Source organism: Herpailurus yagouaroundi, unplaced genomic scaffold, assembly GCF_014898765.1.
Source record: "Herpailurus yagouaroundi ecotype Mexico unplaced genomic scaffold, PumYag 166, whole genome shotgun sequence".
NCBI lineage: Eukaryota > Metazoa > Chordata > Mammalia > Carnivora > Felidae > Herpailurus > Herpailurus yagouaroundi.
Window position 1 is genome coordinate 22,571,161 of NW_024412407.1, and position 23,684 is coordinate 22,594,844.

The 23,684-nt window shown below is 35.2% G+C and overlaps 1 protein-coding gene across 3 annotated transcripts in view; it reads right to left on the reverse strand.

Moving 5' to 3' along the window:
* Positions 1-2,834: 2,834 nt before the first annotated feature.
* Positions 2,835-23,684, reverse strand: part of RASSF8 (Ras association domain family member 8) — a 118,021-nt gene continuing 97,171 nt past the window's right edge. For all 3 annotated transcript variants that reach the window (XM_040488630.1, XM_040488629.1, XM_040488631.1), the window contains 4 exons: positions 20,845-21,051; positions 9,785-10,674; positions 7,550-7,694; positions 2,835-6,941 (listed from right to left, as the gene is read on the reverse strand). In XM_040488630.1, coding sequence (XP_040344564.1) covers positions 6,820-6,941; positions 7,550-7,694; positions 9,785-10,674; positions 20,845-20,947 — 1,260 coding nt within the window. In that variant the 5' untranslated portion in view covers positions 20,948-21,051 and the 3' untranslated portion in view covers positions 2,835-6,819. The remainder of the gene's footprint in view (positions 6,942-7,549; positions 7,695-9,784; positions 10,675-20,844; positions 21,052-23,684) is intronic.

A 23,684-nucleotide genomic window follows, 5' to 3' on the forward strand; every position in this document is an offset into this window, starting at 1 on the left:
TTCTTATACTTTCTTTTATTAATGTGATGTATCACATTGATTGATTTGTAGATATTGAACCAGCTCTCCATCCCAGGAATAAAGCTCACTAGATTATGGTGAATAATTCTTTTAATGTACTGTTGGATCTGGTTTGCTAGTAAGTTCAATGATTTAATAGCGAGGGGAGGTTCACAAAAAGCTTAATACCAATAAAATAAACCATTTAATTTTAGTTTTAGGCTGCACAACAATGAATCAAGTTCTTGTGTTGACCTGATCAAATCACAAATGGAATTTTGTGATTAGTTCTGGCTGCCACATTCAAGAGTGTCTACAGCATGTTCAAAAGAGAGGAGACTGGAAATTATACTACTTGAAAGAATTGGGAATTCAGAAAGAGAATAGTAGGAGACATAATAGATGCCTTCAATATCTGAAGTGTTGTCATATTGGTGGGAAACTGTTCTGTGTGGTTTTAAGAAAGGTTGTGAATTACAAGGAAATCTATTTTGGCTTAATGAAAGGGAGAGATTTTTGGCCTGTTGAGGTGACCCAGGATGGTAGTCCTTGAAGGTTCTAATGCAGGCTGGGTTTAGTAGGGATGTTATGTTATGGTATGGAAGATGGTCACAGCTCAGTGACTGCCACAACTGGCACCGTCTTGGCTTAGTGGGTGGCTCCTGGTGAGCATCTTGCTCAAGTTCCTGCTCTCCCCAGCCTCTGTTTGCATGCTACCTGTTGCCACACAGCATTTTAGCTCACCGTGTTCTTTGGTTACAGTGTCACTGATTTGTTGTATGCTTTAAAAAAATCATTTGTTACTTAGGTATTCCAATCATTTATTTGATTTTCACACTGCTAGCAGTTGCAGGAAACTTGTAAATATTGGCTTGGCATAGACAGAGACAAGTTTGTATTGTCCACCCTCTTCACTTACTTTCACTTTGGACCATGGTCAGACCCTTCTAACGTCTTGGACACATATTCATGGCAGATGAATAAAAGTGGCCTATATAGAACACAAAGTAATGCTGGGAAAACAGGATTCCAACATACCAGATGAGGAGACTGATGGTTACATCTGGTGCTACAGAGAGAGAGAACTTTTCCCCAAATCCACACCATCCTCACAGGAAAGGCTGCATGGGCTCTATATAAGGGGGAGGTTCATTGGAAGATCACTTCTCAAGTACATATTCTTCAGGTCTCTATTCTCTCTTCCCTTCCTCCTCTCCCAATCTTTCACCCCCAGCACACAGAACAGAGTATCTGTGACTACTCATCATTACGAAACTCACAGCACCATTACTACCAGCCATTTAAGGCTGTGTGTAGCTGTCAAACACTTGGAGTTTCCTGGATTCCTTTATTTTGCCCCCACCATTTGAACACCATATCCTTTTGCTACTGTTTACTTAGAATGTCTATAACTTGTTTGGTTCTCTTCTTCCTGGCACAAAGTAGGTGCTCAATAAACATTTGTTATCAAATAAAGCCCAAATTCTTACTTTCTTAGTTCAAGTTACTATTACCTCTGCCTGAGACTCCTGGAGACACCTCAAGTGGTCTTTCTTGCTTTCAGGCCTGACCTTCTCCAGTCAGTCCTCCACAATGCCAGCAAGGATGATCTTCTTAATATGCTAGTCTGATCATTTCACTGCCATGCCAAATTCCTTCATAGCTCTAAGGATAAAGTCCTTCCTTACCATGGCAACCAAAGCCCTTCAGGATGCAGACGACCTTCCCTCTTAGCCCTCCAGACCTTTTCACTGTGGTCACAGCCCCACAGGCTCTACATCTTCCCATCTGTAAGTCTGTGCCAGATAATCTTCCCCAGTTTATATTCTCTTCTCCAGGGTGTGCCAACACTCTGGACCAGAGCTAAGCCCTTCTGGTGCATTTCCATGGCACTCTATCCTTGTTCCTTTAACGGTGATCATTAGACTGTAACCTCCTTGAGGTGCAAAGCAAATCATACTAATTTCAGTACAATGTCTGACCAACAATAAAGGCTCATGAAATGGCAACAGACGGCGAGAATGTGTCCAGCAAGTTTCTGCTTGTTTTAATAGCTAGGACTCTGCTGGCCCTTCCTAAGAGGCAGCACAAATAGGTGAAGTGGGCAGCAGGTGAAGAATCAAGTGAAGAAAGGTTATTTCTTGCTCTGCCATTAACTAAACAAACGTCTATAGAGGAGGACATGATAATTAAGATTTTTAAATTCCCTCAAAGTAGGCCAAAAATAATTTGTATTTTGCATTATTTTGTTAATAATTTGCCATTGTTTTTAAACATACTATTGTTCGTATGTATAATTTCTTGGTCAAGATATAATTTATACAGACTATAAAAATGACAATTTATGTACTTTCACATTAAAAAACAGAAACTGACCATTATAAAGCTTGTGTAGTTTGTCATGGAATATAGAAAAGTACTTTGGTATCAGAAAGGTCTAAGTTCAAGTGCCCTGTAAATTACTCATTAGTTGTATGATTTGGAGGAGTTTCCCTGCATGGCTCAATGTGTCTCCTATTATTGTACTGGGTACATAGTAGGTATTTAATTGTTCCCCTCATTTATGGTTTTAAAGAAATCTGAGAATACAGAGGTTCATTAAGATACAATTTTTTCCTTTTGCTTTTGAAATAAAAGGGAGGCATTAATTTCTTAAGTAAGTTTCACTTTGATAAAACAGCTACCTTATCTAGCAATTGGTAATTCTTTTAACATTACTTTCAGAGAAATGTAATTTTATGTCACGGTTATGCAGACCTTTTCTCTTTAGTATCTTTTAAAGAAAACAAACTCATATTTTGAAATATTAAACACATAAGAAACAAACCAGCAACTGTAATGCCCCAATGAATCCTGAAAATTTATTACTTGGGAGAATATCAGATACTGATCCTTTGTTTTACAGCTCATGATAATAATCAGAAAATATACATTTTGAAATGAAAGTAAAAAAAAAAAAGAATTACATATCATACATATTACAGATATTTTATTGGTACATAAGCAAAGCAGTACTAAAAGCATATTTATGTGTCCACAGTAGTGAACGTGGCAATTATCTGTTTAAAGCTGCAGCAACTCAAATCCTCCTTGGGTCAATACCAAAAGACAGATTGGAAATATATTTAGGGCTATCACCATGTCTGGCTGTAAACCTATTTTTTTAATCTTTTCCTCCCCCCATATATATATGTATATACTTTATTGCCTTTATATTTCTGCTGGTTTAATATAATTAGTATACTAAATAGTTATCTGCATGTATTTGGTTTCTAAAAATATATAAAATGCATTGGAAGAGAGCTCCTGCAGCTTTCAAGCAGTCACTGTCCTGGCATAGAAAGCTTATTCTGGAAACGTAAAGCAGCAATACTGAATAAATAGTGATTGTTTTGTCTTCTCCACACAGCTGATGGCCTTCACCCAAAACTTAAAAATACTGTAGCAAATAGTATAAACATGCAACAAAATGGACATAATATAAAAGTAACACTTATGAGCTAAATTTTAATACAATATGGATTAATAAAGACAACTTTAGGTAGAAGAGGGATGTGAACACAGCACTGTTATATACATATAAATTAAGGCCCAATTTTTCAAAGGCAATGCACACAGGGAAATGCCCATCTGCCCACATCCTTTGCACACCTGAAATCAAGAGTTTTTGCCTTTTCCGTATTATTTCCTCAATCCATTATTATAGTTCTAACTTGGAAAGATGTTCACAGAAATGGCTTTAAATGAAGTTTCTTTACTCTAAAGACCGTTTTTCTCTTATTCACAAAGAAAATGTTCTTTTAATGCAGGTACAAAATTTATTTATGCTCTGGAAGCAAGTGTTTTGTTCTTGAACACTGTTAATAATCACACTTCACATCATAAATTCTGCATCTTTACTGTTTTAGCTCTAGTTTATGATTTATTTGAACTATGGGAATTGATGATTATTCAGGGATGACTGAGGGAATTAAATAGGTAACTACTATTAATACTAACCAAAGTCTCACATATCAATTCCCTGTGCATCAGGACAAAACAAAACAAAACAAAACATGCTACTCAACCAAAATATCTCATAAGGAAAAAAAAAAAAGGACTGAGGCAACCAACTAGGGATCATTCTCTGAAGATGCTAGACATTCTAAAGGGTCAAATATACCAGTGCTATTTCAAATCGTTCCTTGGTAAGAAAAAAATATCTTCTAATGTACTTAATACAGGAAATCTTAATAAAACAACAACTTAAAGTATAATAATAATAATAAAAACCTTATAATCTAGTTTAGTATTTAGAACCTGAATATTCCCCCAGATGCAAAATTTTATATTTGGTATTTTTTGTATATCATTGCCCACTGCCCCCCTCCGAAATGTATCCAAAAGATGTGGCACTTAATCTAACTCATCTATATTCACAATAGATAAAAATGATCAGGAATAGACTACAATATTTTTAAGATGTTCTAGGGAAATGAGTTTTCTTTCTTCTATTTTAAAAAAAGACTTAGAAAATATTTCTTAGAGATGTTCTTCCAGAAGTAATATAACTGATTAAAAAGTATAGCTGCTCAATGTATTTATCAAATTCACATTTATATATTCTTCTCACCTAGGAAATAGTATTTCTATCTATAATTAGGTACATAAAGATTACCTGGCATTTGAAAATTCAGATAAAGTTGTCACAATGCTGCCAGTCTTTCTTTAAAGTTATTAGGTTAATGCTGATAATAATTTACAACAATTAAGTTGGATATTGACTTCGTGTTTTTGATGGCACACCAAGGCATCTTTGCAATTACAAACTGCAAAGTTTAATATATCTTCAGTTTAACATTTTGATTTAAATAGGATGTGATCAATTTATAAAAATGTTTTTCTTTGTGAATAAGATCTTAATTTCTCTGAACAACAATAACAAAATGACTCTTGGTATAGGATGGAACCCTTTAAAAATAAGGCATATATTGGGCATACATAAATCATTGCTGTCACAAAATCTACAAATTATTTTGATTTTTTTAATTCTCCTAATTTTTAAATATATGTAGATATGAAATAACTATTATAAATTGAGAGCAAATGTGTACAGACTGTAGTTATTTAGGTAAGAATAACTTATTTATCAAGTTATTTGCAAAATAGTATAATGGCACAGTCAACTTGATAACTCCAAGAACCCAAAGAAAACAATATCTTTAGTTGAGGTCTGCCATTTAGCTGGACTAGAAAAGGCAACTCTGCATTATTACTTTCAGTTCTCTAGAAGCTTCTATATATTTTCATAGCCATTCTTAAAAGTTTTCATTGGAAACCTAAATGCAGCATTCTCAGCATTCATTAAACCAAAAATAAGTCAAATGTGTTAAAACATCCAAAGTTGCCCTCATGCATAAGATATAACTTACATCTTTTTATTGTTACCATGGCATTAATATACTAATCCACTTTTACTTTGTTGCATGTAATACAGAGAATATATTTTCCTCAGAATTAAAAACTACTTTAAATTTCAGTTTAAAGTCTTAATTATACTGTACCAAATTTTGATCAGAGGGAATGTAAAAATGGCTAAATGGTATCTGACCACATCCATCCAGATATTACTTGTGAATCTTAGTTAAGTCACCACTCATGGGAGAGGTATTGACTCATTTTTGGTTTTATAAATAGAGAAAATATATGTACAAATGGAGACTCATGTCCTACATGTAAAAGTCAAGCTCAAAAATGGGGGAAAAAAAAAAGATTAACTTAATTTCCTTTGCAAAAAGTACCTAACTCCAACATACTTTCTCTCTAAGCAATTGGAGAACTAGCAATAGTTCATAAAGTACAGAGTAAATTATGTGCAAGCAAAAGCTTGCCCATGGGTGCTTACACCAACAGATCATACATATGAAGTGGGTCATTTTAAAAATGTATCACTTAAAGTAACCTTTCTGAAGCAGACCCACCAGGTATCTCTAACTTATGTATTATGGCAACTCTTGAGGACCCATGAGATTAAAGTGATTAAGGCAGGGCAGAAACAAAACACATAATGTATCAGGAAACCCCACACCTGTTTGGATAGTCAACAGTTACATGTTTGTTTGTTAAAGATACAATTAACCTCATGAAAATATTTCTATTCTGCTATGTGGTCATTCATGTACTGGAAATATTGTAAAGAAAAGATTAAAGTCCATATTAAAAAGAAAACCTGAATGACTGGATCTAATTAAGCAATGGTTAGGACAGGTACACAAAATAAATACAAGTGGGTTCTTAAAGACTTAGTTTTGATGGTGGAGCACCCTATGACACCTGTAGAGCTGTAAATTGGCAATGTATGGATGGAGTCTGGCAACCTGCACACAGTCATAATCACACCATATATAATGTAATTAGGTCACAGGATAAGTATTAATAAAAAATATTAAAACATCAACATTTACCCATTAATCGATTATATGGAATAAATTAAACTAAGCCAGTCATGTATTTCTCTTCACTCTTGTCATGGTTTTATTTATGTATACACACAGTATAATACCTTCCTAATGCTCTCAAAATGCTACAAATAAAAATGAAGGCTTTGCATTACAGCTGCTGGACAAAAACGTCAACACTGTTGATGTGTGAAAACACAGTTTCTTTGTTCTTTAGCATCAGTGCACAGGGTATGGCTCCAAGTGGTATGCAATTTAGGACAGAAAAAAGATACGGTGGCTTGTGAAATATATCCTCTGTTCATCATTGGCACAAATCAAAGAAGGAATTTTCACTGTCCTTGGTACCTTCATTGGGTCTCTCCCCTGAAGACAGATAATGTTATACATATATGCCTTCAGGATTAAAACCAGATGAGATAGGATTCTGTAGAATACGGAGATTACTGGGGAGCTGCCGAGATGAACCGGGCCGCTTCAGGGACCCGGACTGGAATGGTGCCTCTACACAGAAAACAAAGAAAGCCATTTTGTGGACTCAGCAACTCGAAGGACTTAGCAACGTGAAAAATTAGAATTTTTTCTGCCTGAAGAGCCAACTAACATTACACTATAAAACTGTAGTCCCCCGTGGGGTCTGGGGTACGAGGAGAAGGCTAAGTCTTCTTGACCCTCTCAGTGATAAAAACAGTTTTCAGTGGTTTCAACAGTTAATGATCTTTGTAAAAAGGTGAGCATTTTGCTTCTCTTTCTTGGTTGTTTGGATGATACATATCTTTTAAATATCAGCACAAATTAATAATAAAGACTTTTAGGAGAGGAGGAAGGGGTGTCAGAAACAGAAGCTAAAATTTGACTCATACGTCAGGAAAAAGTTTCTTAAAGAAGCAGTTTAAAACAAATGACAGAAGATTTGGGGATTACATGCTTTTCTAAGTAAATTAAATAACCTAACTATTATTGATTTTCCCCAGAAACAGGACGTACATCAACTTTTTTTTAAGTGGCCCAAGCTTTGAGTGGCAGGTTAACGTTTTAACTGAATGCGAGTAGTTTATTCAAAGTTAACCAGTGAGAATAAAGGGAAAAGAGCAGATTTCTCAACACCTTACCCCTTTCTATGTCTGCATGTGAGGCCTCTACTTCGATGGGCTCCGCTGGCAAAACGGTAACTTTTGTCCCTGTCTGTTGGATAAACTGCTGGAGATTGACTTGACGCAGCTCTTTAGTCAACTGCTCCAGTTCTTGTTCTTTGTCCTAGATGGAAGTTAAAATTTTTCTTTTTATTGGAGGAGTCACTATTGGCCAGCTAAAGACATCCTGATGATAGTCCATCTGCTTGTGGGGGCTGTGTGTGCGATACTTGCTTGCACAAGAACACAGTCAACAAATCTGTGTTAAATTTGCTAAAAAGAGGCTAAAAAGAGGTCATTTTTGTTCTGTGGCACAGGCCAAAAAGTAAGCAAATAAAGAAGAGCTTCTTTAGTCTGTCCTTTTAAATGTGATGCTTTCCTCTGTTAGGAATTCACTATACACCTGATGAAATAAATCTATATCTATAGACTTTCATCAATAAATACCGGTTTCCATCCATCCCAGTGTTTATAGCAATGTTGCTATAAGCTGTTCACAAATAAATTTCCCTATTATTTACTTCAAAACCGACTGTAAAATTCATAGTCATTTGGTCTGTGAGACTCAGAAAAGTTCTTGTATTTGGTGGACTGTTCAAGTGTTCATGGGATCCGTTATTGAGATTTATATTAGAGCATGAGGAAAGCAAAGTTCCCACAAGATTTTCACTGTGGGGTTCTAATTAAATCCTTGGCAAAGACAGATCTGAGAACCGAAGATCTTTAAAGAAAGGAGATCAAGTTTGGACAGCCAGAAAGCTCAAAAAACAAGGAAAGGCATTGATGAAGTTCTCTTTCTCTCCTTTACTGCACTATAGGGAAAAGTGGCAAGGACTCATCCAGGTTGAATCTGTTTGATGAACCTGGCAGGGGTAGGGGAGAGATACCAGAAATGAGTGGTTGCTTCCTCCACTTACTTTGAGCGTAGCAGGTACTTGGAGATATGTTAGTTTGATTATGAAATATTTTTCAATGGGTGGTGAGATTTACTAGTAATGGCTGTCAAGAATTAGTGTTTCCTGTAGATAATAGCAAAGGCAACACAACTTCCAATTGTACCCTTTTTAAGGGTCAAAGTGAATCCAAATAGTAGAATACTGACAAATCAGAGGTTAACAACTTTCCACTGCATGAGAAATTCTCAATTTTCAAAATTTTGGTGGCAGTTTTCTTTCTCACTATGGTTAGTGGCACAGAAAGGAAATCATGAAAGTTCTTTCTGAAAGCTCAGCTTTCTCTGCTGATAAAACTGTTGATATTCCAGTTGAGAAATTCTTCTCAAACTTCCACATGCGTAGGCACTATCTGGACACCTTATTACAAATATAGATTCTGAATTTTTAACAAATGTCTCCTGAACTGCATGGATCACTCTGAATAGCAAGCTTCTTAACCAGCACTGATCAATAATACAGCAACCACTAGGCATGTGCCACAGAGCATTTGAAATGTGGCCAAATGTAACAAAAATCAGAAATGTGAATTTACGTACTATTTAAGCTTTTATTTAATATTAATATTTAATATTTTAACTATTATTTATTTTTAATACCTCTTTTGTAATTCTCCTAACATCATCACATTTTCTTTTCAAGAACGGGTGTCTAAGAAATTTAAGTTGAGTAATCAGCACCTAATGGCAAAATATAAATATTCTCGTATGTGAACCAGAGAGTGGAAAATCAGAGAGGAACCTCTGTGTCCCTCTCCTCAGGAAAGCAAAGGAGAATAAGTAATGTGGAGAGAAGGGAACTATTTACATCTCAAGAAAGATGGGGTTAGCAACAATGGAGAAGTAATAGATAAGCAGTTAACTAGCCACACAGTCCCTGGCAAACCAATCTGCAGTAATCTCTTTTGCACTGGATTCCTTATCTTTAAAAGGAGTGAAGGTCAGATTCACTATCTCATCATTAGTGTCCATTCCAGCTCTGAGGTTCTATTCTCTGTATCCAATTACCTAATGTTACAACTGACACACAGTAAGAAACCTGTTGCCATGGAACAAAGATCAGTGTGGCTTTAGCGCTCATCTCTGTTTTGGTCTCACATCTTAGCTTGGTCGTAAGTCACAGAAATTCTAAGAAACTTATAAGCCAAGATAGCTTTCTAACTTTCAATATAAGAGAAAATGGACAATCATTAAAGAAAATGCCAAGAATATATTAATTCTTTTAAACAGACGAAACATCCTTTTTATAAAAATGTTCTTACCTGTAATCGTTTGGTGGCTTGTCCAAGAGACCTCTCTACAGCTTTAATGCCATTTTCCAGCCTCAGACTCTGTTGGCCTTGAATGTCAATTTCTCCTTTGACCTTACCAATCTTTCCTTTAACCTCTTCTTCATTGATTTGTGCCTCCTGAACTTCCCGTTGTAATTTTTCTGCTTCAAGACCACTTTCCATAGTCTGGATCTGAGCCAAATAGTCCTTTAATTTGCTCTCACATTCTGTTATTTTCTGTCTTATTTCTTGAAGTTGATCCTTCAGCTGTTTTTCATTTTCCTGTTCAATCTGCAATTCATTTTCCCAAAATTCTTCCTCTTCAATTTCTACATCATTTCTTTTGATCTTTTGCTCCAGGCGGACAATTTCCTCTTCAAGGTTAGAATTATACTTTTGCTCCCAAAACTGTATTTCGATTTCATTTGATTCTAGCTCTTTCTCAATGGATTGAAGCTTCTCTGTCTGTAGCCGAATCAGCTTCTTTAACTCATCTGCTGTTGTTTTGCAGTTATTCAGCACCTTTTGCTTAAATTCAGTTTCTTTACCCTTTCCAAAAATGTCCATTAATCCTTTGGCACCTCCTGTAAATGTTAATGATTTCCTTTTAGGTTCTCTCCTTTTGATTGATTTGTCAATCTGAGGCCTCAGTTTGGCTAAAGGGGGCAAACTCTGCCTGTATAAAGTTCTTTCAGGAATTCGAGCCACACTGTCTGAAGTGGGTCGCTCACTAAGAGATGGCCCAGTTCGACGTAAAATTAGCTGTACATCACTAGCATACTGCCCCCATTTGTTTAAGGATATGATAGGATTTTCATGAGGCGCTAAGTGTCTTTCAGTATCTCTCCATTTTTCTATAAGAGTGTACCTTCCAGTTCGACCTAGATAAAAAAGATAATAACAAACTGTCAAAGTGGCATATGTAATAGCTAAAATAATGCTACAGAGGACACTATTTAATAAATGTGTCTTCTTGATTACCATCAAAGTCTAGTCCATGCTGCTTTTAAAACTTCCCTTGAAGATATGTTAACAGCATAAAATTATGGGATGTGAATTACATATATCCTTCAGATTTGCTTAGAAATTGAACACTTTAAAACTCAGGGAGACTTTTATGCTCTTGTTAAATGCCTGATTCCCTAGACCTTCCTGTGTGGGACAAGACTTCTAGATAAAACAAAGGATGACAGGAGAATGCCCCGCTGGAAGCCATGAGGGCCTGGTCGCAGGAACTAGGTAGAACTTCAAAACTGGAATAAATTTCCTCTTTGTGAATTCCTATGCTTTCTCTGCACATTAGAACTTGGGAAGGTTAGAGGCCCATTTTCCTCCTGAAAGGAGATATTGAGCCAGTGAACAACATGCTACTTAGCTAAGAAGTGGCTGTACAGGTCTTTCCTCTGTTTCTGCATAAGGGCTTGGCCATCCCATAGCTCACACTGCTGGTATCTTTCTGCACACCTGTGGCAAATAAAAATCACTTCAGTGAAAACAACTCTTCAAAATAATTTTGTAAAAAAATAGGGGCTGAAAGAGAAGCCTTCTACAGTTTTGATAGTTGTAGCTTAGAAGCCGATTAAAAAAAAATTTTTAAGGCAAAAATATTAAAAAAAAAGTAATAAAATCATATATAAATAGAAATACTGAACCTAACTAGTAATTACAGAAGATAAAATTTCAGAAGACAGTATAATATCATTAAATTGAACACAGTTTCTAAACATTTTCATTTAAGGTAGGTAGGTCAGATGGATATTTTGTTAAAAATATCCACTACATACCTGAAACTAATATAAATGTTACATGTCAATTACATCTCAATAAAGAAGCATCCATTACTACTTAACATTATTACAAGGAAGAAAAAAACTTATCCTGGCACCTAGTAATTATAATACTGGTCCATACAGCTACTGATTTATCTTCTTTTTGAATTTCATGAGCTTCTGAACCAGTAGTAGTTATTTTCTCAGTTACTAGGTCAATAAATTAAGATCTGGATATACATATTCCTATGTATATGAGTAGCCATGTATGCAGTATAGAGTTAGTACACAAAGAATGATACTGCTTTAAACATATGCATATACTCTCCTTTAAGGACACTGAATCTTGGGTACAGCTGCAAAGTTGAAGCTTGGGAGGCAAACAGACTGGAGTTTTAATCCCAGGTTTTGCTTTTTTGTTTTTTTTCTTGAGAGAGACAGACACAGAGTCAGAGAGGGGAAGGGGGAGAGGGGTGGAGGGGGAGGGAGAGGGAGAGGGAGAATGTTAAACAGGTTTCACGCCCAACATGGAGCCCAACATGGGGCTCCATCTCACCACCATAAGGTCATGACCTGAGCTAAAATCCAGAGTCTGAGGCTTAATAGATTGAGCCACTCAGGCACCTCAGTCCTATGTTTTAATTGCCTACTGGATAAGTAGCATAACCTCACTTCTAAAATAGAGACCGTAGCAGTATGTCACAGGTTCTGGGAGTCAGAGTCAGATATAGTAAGCACCTACAACACTGCCTGGCCCATGGCAGGCATTCAATACATGGTAGCCATTATTAATTTTAAACATTGTTAGTCACATAACAAAAGGGTTGACCAGAGACCTCTTAAAAATGATGTGACATAACAATAATCTGACTTAAAAATCCTTCAGCACCCTTCAACAACTCTCAACTATACAGAGTGGAAAGAGCAAAAAGGCTCTGGAGTCAGAAGGCCTGTGTTCAAGTTTGGCTCTGCCAGCTACTTAAATGATCTGCGTGATGCATTAAATTTCCTTTGGCTTCAGTTTCCTCATCTAAAGGGTGAGAATAGTATTTTCTTACTGATAACTGTTGTGAGTCAAATGAGATGTGAAATATAAAATTTTTTTTCTAAAATTGAAAAGTCCTATACAAATATTAGTTGTTACTATTATCAAAATGCCTGGGCAAACAAGGGGAATGAAGAAGAAAGCCTTAGTACAGTGGATTGGCTTCTTGGAGTAAAAACGTTTCTAGTGACTTTCAGGTTAAAAGTTACTGTAATTACTCCAAGAAAAACCACATGACAAATCTGCAAGGCAAAAACTGTTCCACGTGTACTCACTGCTTCAAAGATCACAGCACTCTGTGTTCTTGGCTTTCCTGCCTGTCAACTACTTTTAGAATCTCACTCTTATCTGGAGCTCTGTGTCCTCATAAGTAATGTGAGGGGTTAGACTAGATCAGCAGAGCCCTCTCTAATTCTACCAGGCCAATGAAGCATCTTGAAAAAGAAAACAGAATCATTACATTATACAAGTTATATTAACAATTTTAAAGACCCTAATTTAGTCATAATTAAATACGAAGCTAATTTTTCCAATGCTTAATGGTACTGCTGCCCTATGAGAATGTCTTGGTAGAAGATTATTTAGAATTACTTTTAATGCCAGTTTTCCCTTTTTTTTGTTAAATAATGCATATTTAGTGCAGTTAGACAAAAAGAAAAAAAATCTATCCAGTAATATAAAAAAGCTTTTATAAAAGGTAAATTAATAGCTTTGATTTTATTATAAAAATTGGGTTTTAGATAGGTTATGTAACAGTTAAATCCCATAATAATTATTTTTAATACCATACTTGGCAAGATCCTAAAGATCCTATTTCATTTGGATAGATTCAAATTCTTCCTGCAAAACTCCTTTGAATGCATTTTATTAAACGGATACACTGAGTTGTACCTTGCATTCCATCTTGATGTACCCCTAAAACTAACAAAAAGTAGTATCTACCTACCTACCTACCTACCTACCTACCTACCTACCTACCTGTAGCATTTGTAGATTAGGCTGTTGTGGCTATTTAGAAATGTGTGCCACAATAATGAATGGTAAATAAAATACTGATTGTACTTTTGGATAGATGAAGCAATTGAGTGTATTCCCAGTATTATATTAACTTCATATAATAAGGAAAATCACATAGAGAGACTTTAATGCATTAGTGGAATCTCACTGGATGATTGACATAAATTAAAAGGAAATAGGATAATAGATTCTTCTCATCTAAGTTAAAGCAGAATAGTATGTAATATGAAGTTTTTGAAAATATACACCAAAACTCAAATATTCAAATATGAGTCACTCAGAAACATTATGCCCTTATTTCAACCACTCAACAACATTGTGTAAATCATTTTTACACAATTTTACACAATTTTAGAAAATTTCTCCAGAAATTTTCTAAATAGAGAAATTTTCTAAATAGAGAGCCAAATAACAAAATCATGATTGAAAAGTCACATCTTGTTATTTAGTCAACAAGTACATATAGAACATCAAATACCTGTCAGAAATAGTGTCAGGCCCTAGGGATATAAATTCTATTGAACACCTTGATCATCAACCCTCTTTGTAAGTTTTAGCTTTAGCTGACATTTGGTTTTTTCTTCAGTTTCAAATCCTTCTTACCCCCAAAATGAATACTATACATTATTCAAAAAAACATGACAGAGAGTTGCATTCATCACTTATGAATTTAATGCTAACAAATCTTCCTGTTTCTGGATATATTAGAAGTGATGTCAGTAAACGTATTCTTTATCATGAATCCTACCGCCCTGAATTTTTCTAATAACAGATACTTTTTGCTCCTTGAGCTATATAAACATTTTGGATTCTTATATAGACTCTAGTTAACATAACCAATCATTCTCATAATGACTTAGAATTCTTACAAGGAACATCTCTGTAAAAGAAATTGTATCATTTTATAGTCTGTTAAATGCTTTTGATGCTGACATACACACACACACACACACACACACATATATAAAACAAAGATATATAAAATATATAAAAATATATTTTACACACAGGCTTAATTGGTTTTGTGAAATAAGCAGTATAGATATGATCCTCAACTTTTCAGTGAAGAAATCAAAGCTTAAAAAATTTAAAGCAATTTATCAATTACATACAACTACTCTGCAAATTTGTCAATGGATTTTCTATAAGTCCTAAGTGTAGCTATTAAGATAATTTTAACCATAGAGTATTTAATTTATAATGACAGTGATATAATGTAAATATCTCTGAATATAACCTGTTGGTCAGCTATAGACAACCCATAGTTAAGTCATTCACAGTATATTTTCCCACAGTGTTGATGAGAATATCATGTAATCTATCGTGTAATCACAGAATCACTGCACATTAATTTAGGAACTATTTAGTATTATATGATGAGTTTACTACTATTAAAAAATAATAAAACCATTAAATTTATTGATTTCATAATGATTTACATTTATTATGCCTCTATTTGCTAGGCACTGTGTTGCTTACTTTGCATAAATACTATTAATCAAAATAAGAGGTAACATTTATCACTATAGACCAGTAATATTTGGGGGGACTTTTTGTTAATGTAGCATAATCTAACCCATCCTGACTGATGCATGTTATGAATTACATGTATTTACATTCATTAAAATAATCTTTTATGGATGTAGAAAATATAGAAAGTACTTAGAATTATGAATGATTACACTATTGTTATAAATATCAAAACTGTAAAAGATAATCTTGGCTACATAAAAGCAGTATAATTTACTATTAAGGACTTTTATTTCTTGTTTCAGTATAATTCAATCAATAACTATACTTTCTAACAGATGTCCACTGAGATTATAGGGGGTATAACCAAAACAGTATACAAGAAGTTAAGAGCAAGGTTCTTGAATTAAGACTACTGGTTTGAATCCCAGTTACCCTCTTACTAGCTCTAGGAGCTTGGGCAAGTTATCTGGTATCTCTGTGCCTTAGCTTGATCATCTATAGAGATAATAGCTGATCCTCATAAGATTTGCGAGGATTAAGTGGAAAATTTAATTCACAATCCAGTAAATGAAAAATAAGACTTTAAAACTATCAAGAATTATGGAGTGAAATCTTTAAACTTATCTAGAGGTACATAAAAGGAGTGTGTATAGTGATTACTTCTAGGAGGCAAGATCGTGAGTGATTTTTAAAATTTTCTTTGTATCTTTTCTGAATTTCAAAAAAGTCTATAATGAATACATCTGTAAAATGGGTAAATTTGTAAATTTCTAAAATTGATAATTTATGCATGACATTAATAAGAATTAAATGTGAGAACATAAAATATTATTTTCCTTATCTTCTAAAGGATCATATACTCTTAGAAATGGATAGGGCATTAGGTGGTCACCTAGTTCAGCCTGTAATTTATAGAAAACTTTAAAAAATTCATTCAGTTATTCACAAATATGTATTGAGTGTCTACTACTTAGGCATGGCTTTAAGCTATGAGAATAGGCAATAAAAAAACAGTAGCAGGCAATATACAGCACACAAATAAATGTAGGTCTACTGTCCATTATCCAACAGCTTTAAGGCCAGATATGCTGAAACTTCAGAACTTTTTGGATTTTAGAAAGGTAACATGGTGCTATCCCTATAGGTCTATAATCAAACATATTACAGTTTACGAAGTAAAATGTATCAACATTCATATCAAATGGAATAAATATAAATTAAAAACAGCCTCATATGGAATCAGAACAGTTTTTAGCACCAGATGAGTTCAAGACATTCCAAGTGTGGCTAACAAATGAAGTATGATAAATTTAAGGCTTTCAGAAATGTTTAGATTTAAAAATGTGTATATGGTCCATATATGTGGCCTACAGGTAATATGTCAGGAGGGGTAAGTGCTATAGAGAAAATTAGAGTATGGCAGATAAAGAGTATGTGAGTGTATGTGCATGTGTGTATGGATATGTGGTCAGGGACATCTTTTGTGGGAAGATATTTAAGCAGAGATCCAAGGGAACTAATTTTGAAGATATCTGGGTGCAGAGTATTCTCAGCAGAGAAAAGAACAGAGGCAAAGACTGAGGCAGAAATATCTTTGGTATAACTAAAGGGACAATCAAAAGTAAGTGGTAGAGAATGAAGTCAGATTGGTGAGGGGGTAAAGTAGAGATTCATTAGTGTCTTGAAGACCACTGTATGGACTTACACACACACACACGCACACACACACACACACACACACACAATGGAATATTACTCAAAAACAAGAATGAAATCTTGCCATGTGCAACAGCATGGAGCTGCAAAGTATTATGCTAAGGGAAATAAGTCAGTCAATGAAAGACAAATACCATATGATTTTACTCATATGTGGAATGTAAGAAATAAAACAAAGGAGCATGGAGGGTGAGGGAGGGGCAAACCAAGAAACAGACTCTTAAGTACAGAGAACAAAGTGATGGTTACCAGAGGGGAGGTGGGTGGAGGGGAGGTAATGAAGCTTAAGGAGGGCACTTGATGATGAGCAACAAGTGTTGTATGTAAGTGTGAAATCACTAAATTGTATGCGTGAAACTAATATTATACTGTATGTTAACTAACTGGAATTTAAATAGAAACTTTAAAAAAAAAAGTATTACTTTAAAAGAAATATGGGATGCCTGGGTGGCTCAGTCAGTTGGGCATCCAACTCCTGATGTCGGCTCAGGTCATGATCTCATGGTTTGTGGGATCCAGTCCTGCACTGGGGTCTGTGCTGACAGTGTAGAGCCTGCTTGGGATTCTCTGTCTCCCTCTCTCTCTGACCCTCCCCCACTTGTGCTCTCTCTTTCTCTGTCTCAAAATAAACAAACATTAAATAAAAGAAATTTGTTAAGAATAGGCTGGAGGGGACCAAGATGATGCAGGGAGATGAGTTGGAAGGCTACAGCAAAAACCTAAGTGAGAAATGATGGTGGCTTACATCAAGTTGTTAACAGTGACTGTGAAGAGAAACAAGATTCTGCATGTATACTGAAGGTAGTACAGGTAGGATTTGTTACTGGATTAGTTGTAAGATATTAGAACAACAACAAAAAATATCACATAAAAGTTTTTGGTCTAATCAATTAAAAGAAAATAGATTTCATTTGTTGAGATAAAGAGAAAGAAGAAATTTGTGGGTGGGCAGCAGCGGAGAAACAGACTTGGGTTCTCTCATTTGAAGTTTGAGATACCAGTTAGTCGTCTTCTAGAACAGTTTACTACAATACCCATTAACCACTAGCCACATTTAAATTTTAATTAAAAATTCATTTCCTCAGTTATACTAGCCACATTTCAAGTACTCAGTAGCTGCATGTGGCTCATGGTTACTATACTGCATAGCACAGATACAGACCATTATTATCCTTGCAGAAAGTTCTACGGGACACCACTGTTTTAGAAACTATGTTTTATTGAATACTTACTTTAGGCAAAGCAATGGTGTAAGAAGAATAAACAAGCAGGATCCCTACTGTAGGGGGACTTCCAGAGAAAAGAAGCGTTGAATAGTTAAATTAGAATTCAGTATAAAATATGCTTGTTTGAAAACTGATCTCGTGGGGCAAACTATATGAAACAAGGCTTCTTAGGAACAGTTCACTCCACCTTGGACCCCAGCCCCATCAATTTGTTTATATTAAATGCTAACTCTGGCCCCAGTTGAAGGAGATATAGGAATAAGATCATTAGAAGTGGGAACAGAGAAAAATTCTAAATCTTTAGTACTTCAAATGGTACCAGGCAACAAAGGAGTGTGAATCAGAAAACTTTTCCCTCAGTCTCCTTGATTTCTTCCTCTTTTCCTCTCTAATCTTTTGTTAGCCATACTTAAGTTCTAAGCTACTTGAGGGCAGAAATACATTCTTTTCATATTTGGGGAATATTGTAAAAGCAAATGCATTTTCTGGACTATAACTTGAAACAGGCTTTCTGTTTCACATACAGATTTGAGAAGCAGTTTGAATTGTGAAATAATGGCATTTCTGGGATAGTTTATGAGAAAAACAAGATAAAATATCTGAAATTGGGACTGTTTCAGAAAGCCCAAGATGTATACAGTGACCAAACACACAGCACGCTGCAGGACAGTTTATCCATCTCATGCCAATTAAATGTTTCAGAGTTATGTTTTTATTTTGTTATTCTGTCTCATTATTCCACCACCTAGATATAACCTGTCAAGGTAGTCACAGATCAGAGTAGAAAGGATTTCTTTCTATACTATTAGATGCATTCAACATCTTTTACCAATTTATGTTCTATTTTTAGCTATTTTCTAATTTGACTCAATTGATTAGCAGCACCAAGTCAAAAAATGTTTGCTGCCCTATATATTTGCAAATTACCAAGTTGTGTAAATATTTTTGTGTCCTGATGGTTTCCTGAAAGTAATTTTAGCTATCCAGAGAATTTCAATAATCCCTAATCAAGAATATATCTATGGTGTTTCCATCCCATGAGGCAAATGTGTGGGTTTGAACCCATGAAGGTATTCTGCAAGTTGCTTCAGTATACATTTTTTAGAAGCATCTGCAGTTTTCTCATTCAGTACATACTCCGCTAACAGGATACCTAAACTTTTACTGTGTTAAACCATAGAATTTCTGGGACTGTATGTCACAGAATTAATTTTCCCCAATTGATAAACCCCTTATTGTTTCTTATAGTGGAAATAAGGTCAAAATAATACTATAAAACTTTCACTTAGTGTTTAAACTTTGAATGCCAATAACCCACATTACAAGACGGATAAATATTTAAGTACGTATCAAAAGCGTACTGCATCTGAAGCTGAGAAAATCTTATGGCACAAGAGAAACAAGGATCAACAGTCCTCGGCTGGTTGCCAGTTGAGTCATCTCTCAGATGAATTCTGAATTTAATGAAGTATTTATGATACAGGAAAAGAGTTGTTTGGCCAAGTCTGGAGAAATATAAAACCTCTATATTCAAGTCATCAACTTTTCAAAACGGTCTGGACTGAGTTACCGAGAAAGCAAAAATGGGGGTAGATTTTAGTTAAAACTTCTTTCTGGCTTGTTCACAAACAGGTACATTACACTGTTTAGTTCAAATTGATAAACACACACCTGGTATATCTGGGCATTTTCCCTTTGAAATTCTGTGTAGAAAATGTGACTATCATATGATATGGACAGATGCAGCTTACTGCACTCCTTAGCCACCCTGTAAAATATACTCATTTTCTTTTAAAACACTGCCCATGGCTTCTTTTTTTTTTTTTTAATATTTATTTATTTTTGAGAGACAGAGAGACACAGAGTGCAAGTGGGGGAGGGACAGAGAGAGATGGAGACACAGAATCTGAAGCAGGCTCCAGGCTCCAGGCTGTCAGCGCAGAGCCCGACACGGGGCTCAAACTACTCACGAACTGTGAGATCATGACCAGAGCCGAAGTTGGATGCTTAACTGACTGAGCCACCCAGGTGCCCCTTATTTTTATTTTTTAAAAATGTTTATTATTGAGAGAGAGAATGAGAACACATGTGAGCGGGGGAGGGGCAGAGAGAGAAGGTGAGAGAGAATCTCAAGCTTAATCTCATGAATTGTGAGATCACGAGCTGAGCTGAAATGAAGACTCAAATGCTTAACTGACTGAGCCACCCCAGGCACCCCTGAATTTTTTATTTTTATTTTAAAGAGAGAGCACACAAGCAAAGAGAGAGAGAGCGAGAGAGAGAGGGAGAGAGAGAGAATCTTAAGCAGGCTCTATGCTCAGCATGGAGCCTTGATGCGGGGCTCTATCACGTGACCCTGGGATCATGACCTGAGCCGGTATCAGGAGTTGGATGCTCGAATGACTGAACCACCCAGGCACCCCAATGTTTTTCTTTTCAAAAAGTAGTCAGAATAAACAGTAAATAGGATTTTTTCCTAATGAGGGGTCTGGGAACTAGGAATCTATGTTTTGGCTCAAGAAAACATCTTTAGTTCTAGAAATCATTGTTTAGGATAAACAATAAGAGAACAGAGACAGTGCAGACTCTGGACTCAAGATCAGTAAATCTGGGAGAAGCCAGAAGACAAGTGTCTTTACAGATTCATTTAAGCATGGGGAACTGTAATAAGTAAAAGTGTGCTCTCGAGTTGTATTATGGAACCAAATAAAAAACTAGAAATCTATATTTAATACAAAAAAACCCCCCAAACAACAAGAGGAAGGATAAACCACTTTGTCTCAGACTCTCAGAGAGTTCACTTACCTATCGCTTGAGCTAAGGCTATTACAACCTCCTGGCAAGTTGTAACTTCGGTGACCCCACAAACAATCCTCTGAACTCCATCCACCCATACTTTAAGTTCCATGGTGCACCAGCCAGTCACCCAAGGGCCCTGAGACTGGTCATCAAGGTGTCAGGTCATGTCGCTGGCTATGGAAATGTGAGGAAGGCAGAGTCTTGTGTAGTCAGCTAAAAAGAGGAAAAAACATTTTTAATAAAATGAGTCTTAAAATTTCTTAAGTATTATGCAAAATAAATTTTAATATCTCATAATCCTACTACCATTAATGACCAAGTACTTACTTATTTCACAGAAGTGAATTCAGCAGCATGAATACAACTATAGCCACCTATTCACGACATTATTTCATATTAGTAAAATTTTCATAATTATAATTTTATTTATTTTTGAGAGAGAGAGCGAGCGATCAAGTAGGGGAGGGGCAGAGAGAGCGAGAGAGAATTCCAAGAATGCTCCATGCTGTCAGTGCAGAGCCTGACATGGACTTGATCCCATGAACCATGAGATCATGACCTGAGCCAAGATCAAGAGTTGGATGCTAAATGGATTGAGCCACCTACATGCCCCATATAATTGTAATTTTAATCATAAAGTAACTCTTCTTTGGGTAAAGAAATCCTACTTACTGGACCAAGCCCTATTGCTCAACATAGAAGCAATTTATTAAAAACACATAAGCTATTTAAAAAAATATATCTCATTAGGATCACTTCTGAGGTTAAAAAAAGATGTTTGTCATTTTTTGAATAATAACTGAACAAGTTTCCACAGCCTTGCTGGCATTTGTAAATGTATCTTCAGAACTCCACTGTATTCCTTTGTTTCATGTGAACCTTGCCTCCCTCTCTTCCCAAAAGGACTGAGAGTGTTGCTTTTACCACAGAAATTCTAACACTAACCATAGTATAATGCATAGGTGTGCAGAAAATATTAGTTGATGGAAATTAATTCTTTTACTTAAGGCTGGCAACTTCCCCATATATGAACTGCTTGACTTTTTCTTATTTATTTCACTGGGGTTTGATAATATTCTTAAATTACAAGTTATTCTAATAATATAAATCTCAATTTTTGTTGTATTTGTGGTGTTTCCTCAATGTTTTTTTTTTGTTTAGTTGCATTTATTCATATGCCATGCAGAAATTTTCAGACTTTCCTACAATCAAACCAAATGTCTTGATTTCTTGTATTGATTAGAATGTTATTAGCTTGCTAAAAATCAATTGCACACAATTCTTTTTCCTGTAGGGTTTTAAAATCCCAGTTCTTCCTGTGTTAAATCTTTAATCAATCTATGATTTGTTCATTGTCCTATGATCTTCCTGTTTTTTGTTGGTTTCTTTGAAAAGAATATTAAAGTTTATGAGATGTAATAAACATTGATTTAATTAATTAAAACAATATTTAAATTTATTTAAAGGTTGACAATGGAACTAGTGTTTCAGCATTAATGACTTATTGAAAAGCTTATTAAAAAAAAAACACTAAAAACTTTTCTAGTAAAACAGCATTTGTTATAAACAGTAACACAGTCCTTATGCATTTTCTTAAAGGACCTAAGATAGTTCTAGGCCACCTGGGTAGATGAGTCAGAACATATGTGAGTGAAGGCAAATAAGCTTATTTGCTTTCTCCAGGGAAGGTGCAAAAATACTTTTTGTTATCCTGAAAACAAGGGAAAGGACTGACAGTTTCCCAGCGTGTTACTTCAGCTCCCTCTGCCTACGCTGCAGTACAGAGGTGGTTTCATCAACCCTCTCTACACCCAGATAAAGGGCTATTTGCCTCTGACAAGCTAAATTGCCATAACTGTGTTCCTTAGTTATGAAATCTCATGAAATAGTGAAGTTTCTGGGTGGAGAAAAGGGCTCCAAAGCCAGAGAAATGTAAGAAATTCTACAAATAAAGTTAAACAAGTTTCTTTACAGTTAGACCACCCTGAGCATTTAATAGGCTGATGTATAGTTGAAATTTCAAATGAGAATTTCAAATATGCTACTGTCCCCAATCCATTTAAAGACGATTTGATGAAAGGAAAAAGAATTCTGACTTTAAAACAAGATATTTTTCGTTTTCTGCCAGACGCTCTACTTATTAAAAATAGAATATGTATTATTCTTTCTTGGAATATAGTTAAGATTAAAAAATTGGCCCAACATTAAGATACTGTATTAAATTAATATAAAAAAATTAAATTACTTTATTAAATAAAAAGCTGAATTTAAAAAACTAAACTGAATTAAAATCTATTTAATACCTAGTCCATTATTTTTCATTAAAATATCTTACACTTGGGGAACCTTGCAAGGAAGACAGCAGATCTCATTAAAGGCCTCCTCCCCCCAAAAGAAACCTGTCATTCAAAATACACTTATGAGGTTCATTTTTAAGTTCTACAAAGATTTTAGTACACTACCACATATTTTCCTATCTTGAATTATCATTGTTTGCCTCAAACTTTTAATCATTAAGAGAATACAAATGAACAAAGAACACATGTACATCTACTAAATATTACAGAGTATAGTAACATTGTGGGAAAACACTGAGCATAAATAGTACTGCTTAGTTTATATAAACTTGCAGGTATTTATCCTCTTGATCAGAGACTTCCTACCACGGCTAATCACAGAGAAGACCAGCATCTGCATTTTTTACACTACTAATATTCTCTTTCAAACTTAAATCCTTAAGGAGGGTAAAAAAAAATGCCTTAATAGATCATGTGGCCCAAAATTTTATTTCTAACAGGGCTATTGTTTTTAGAATATGGCTTCTGTCCAGTTTGGGCTGTACTAAC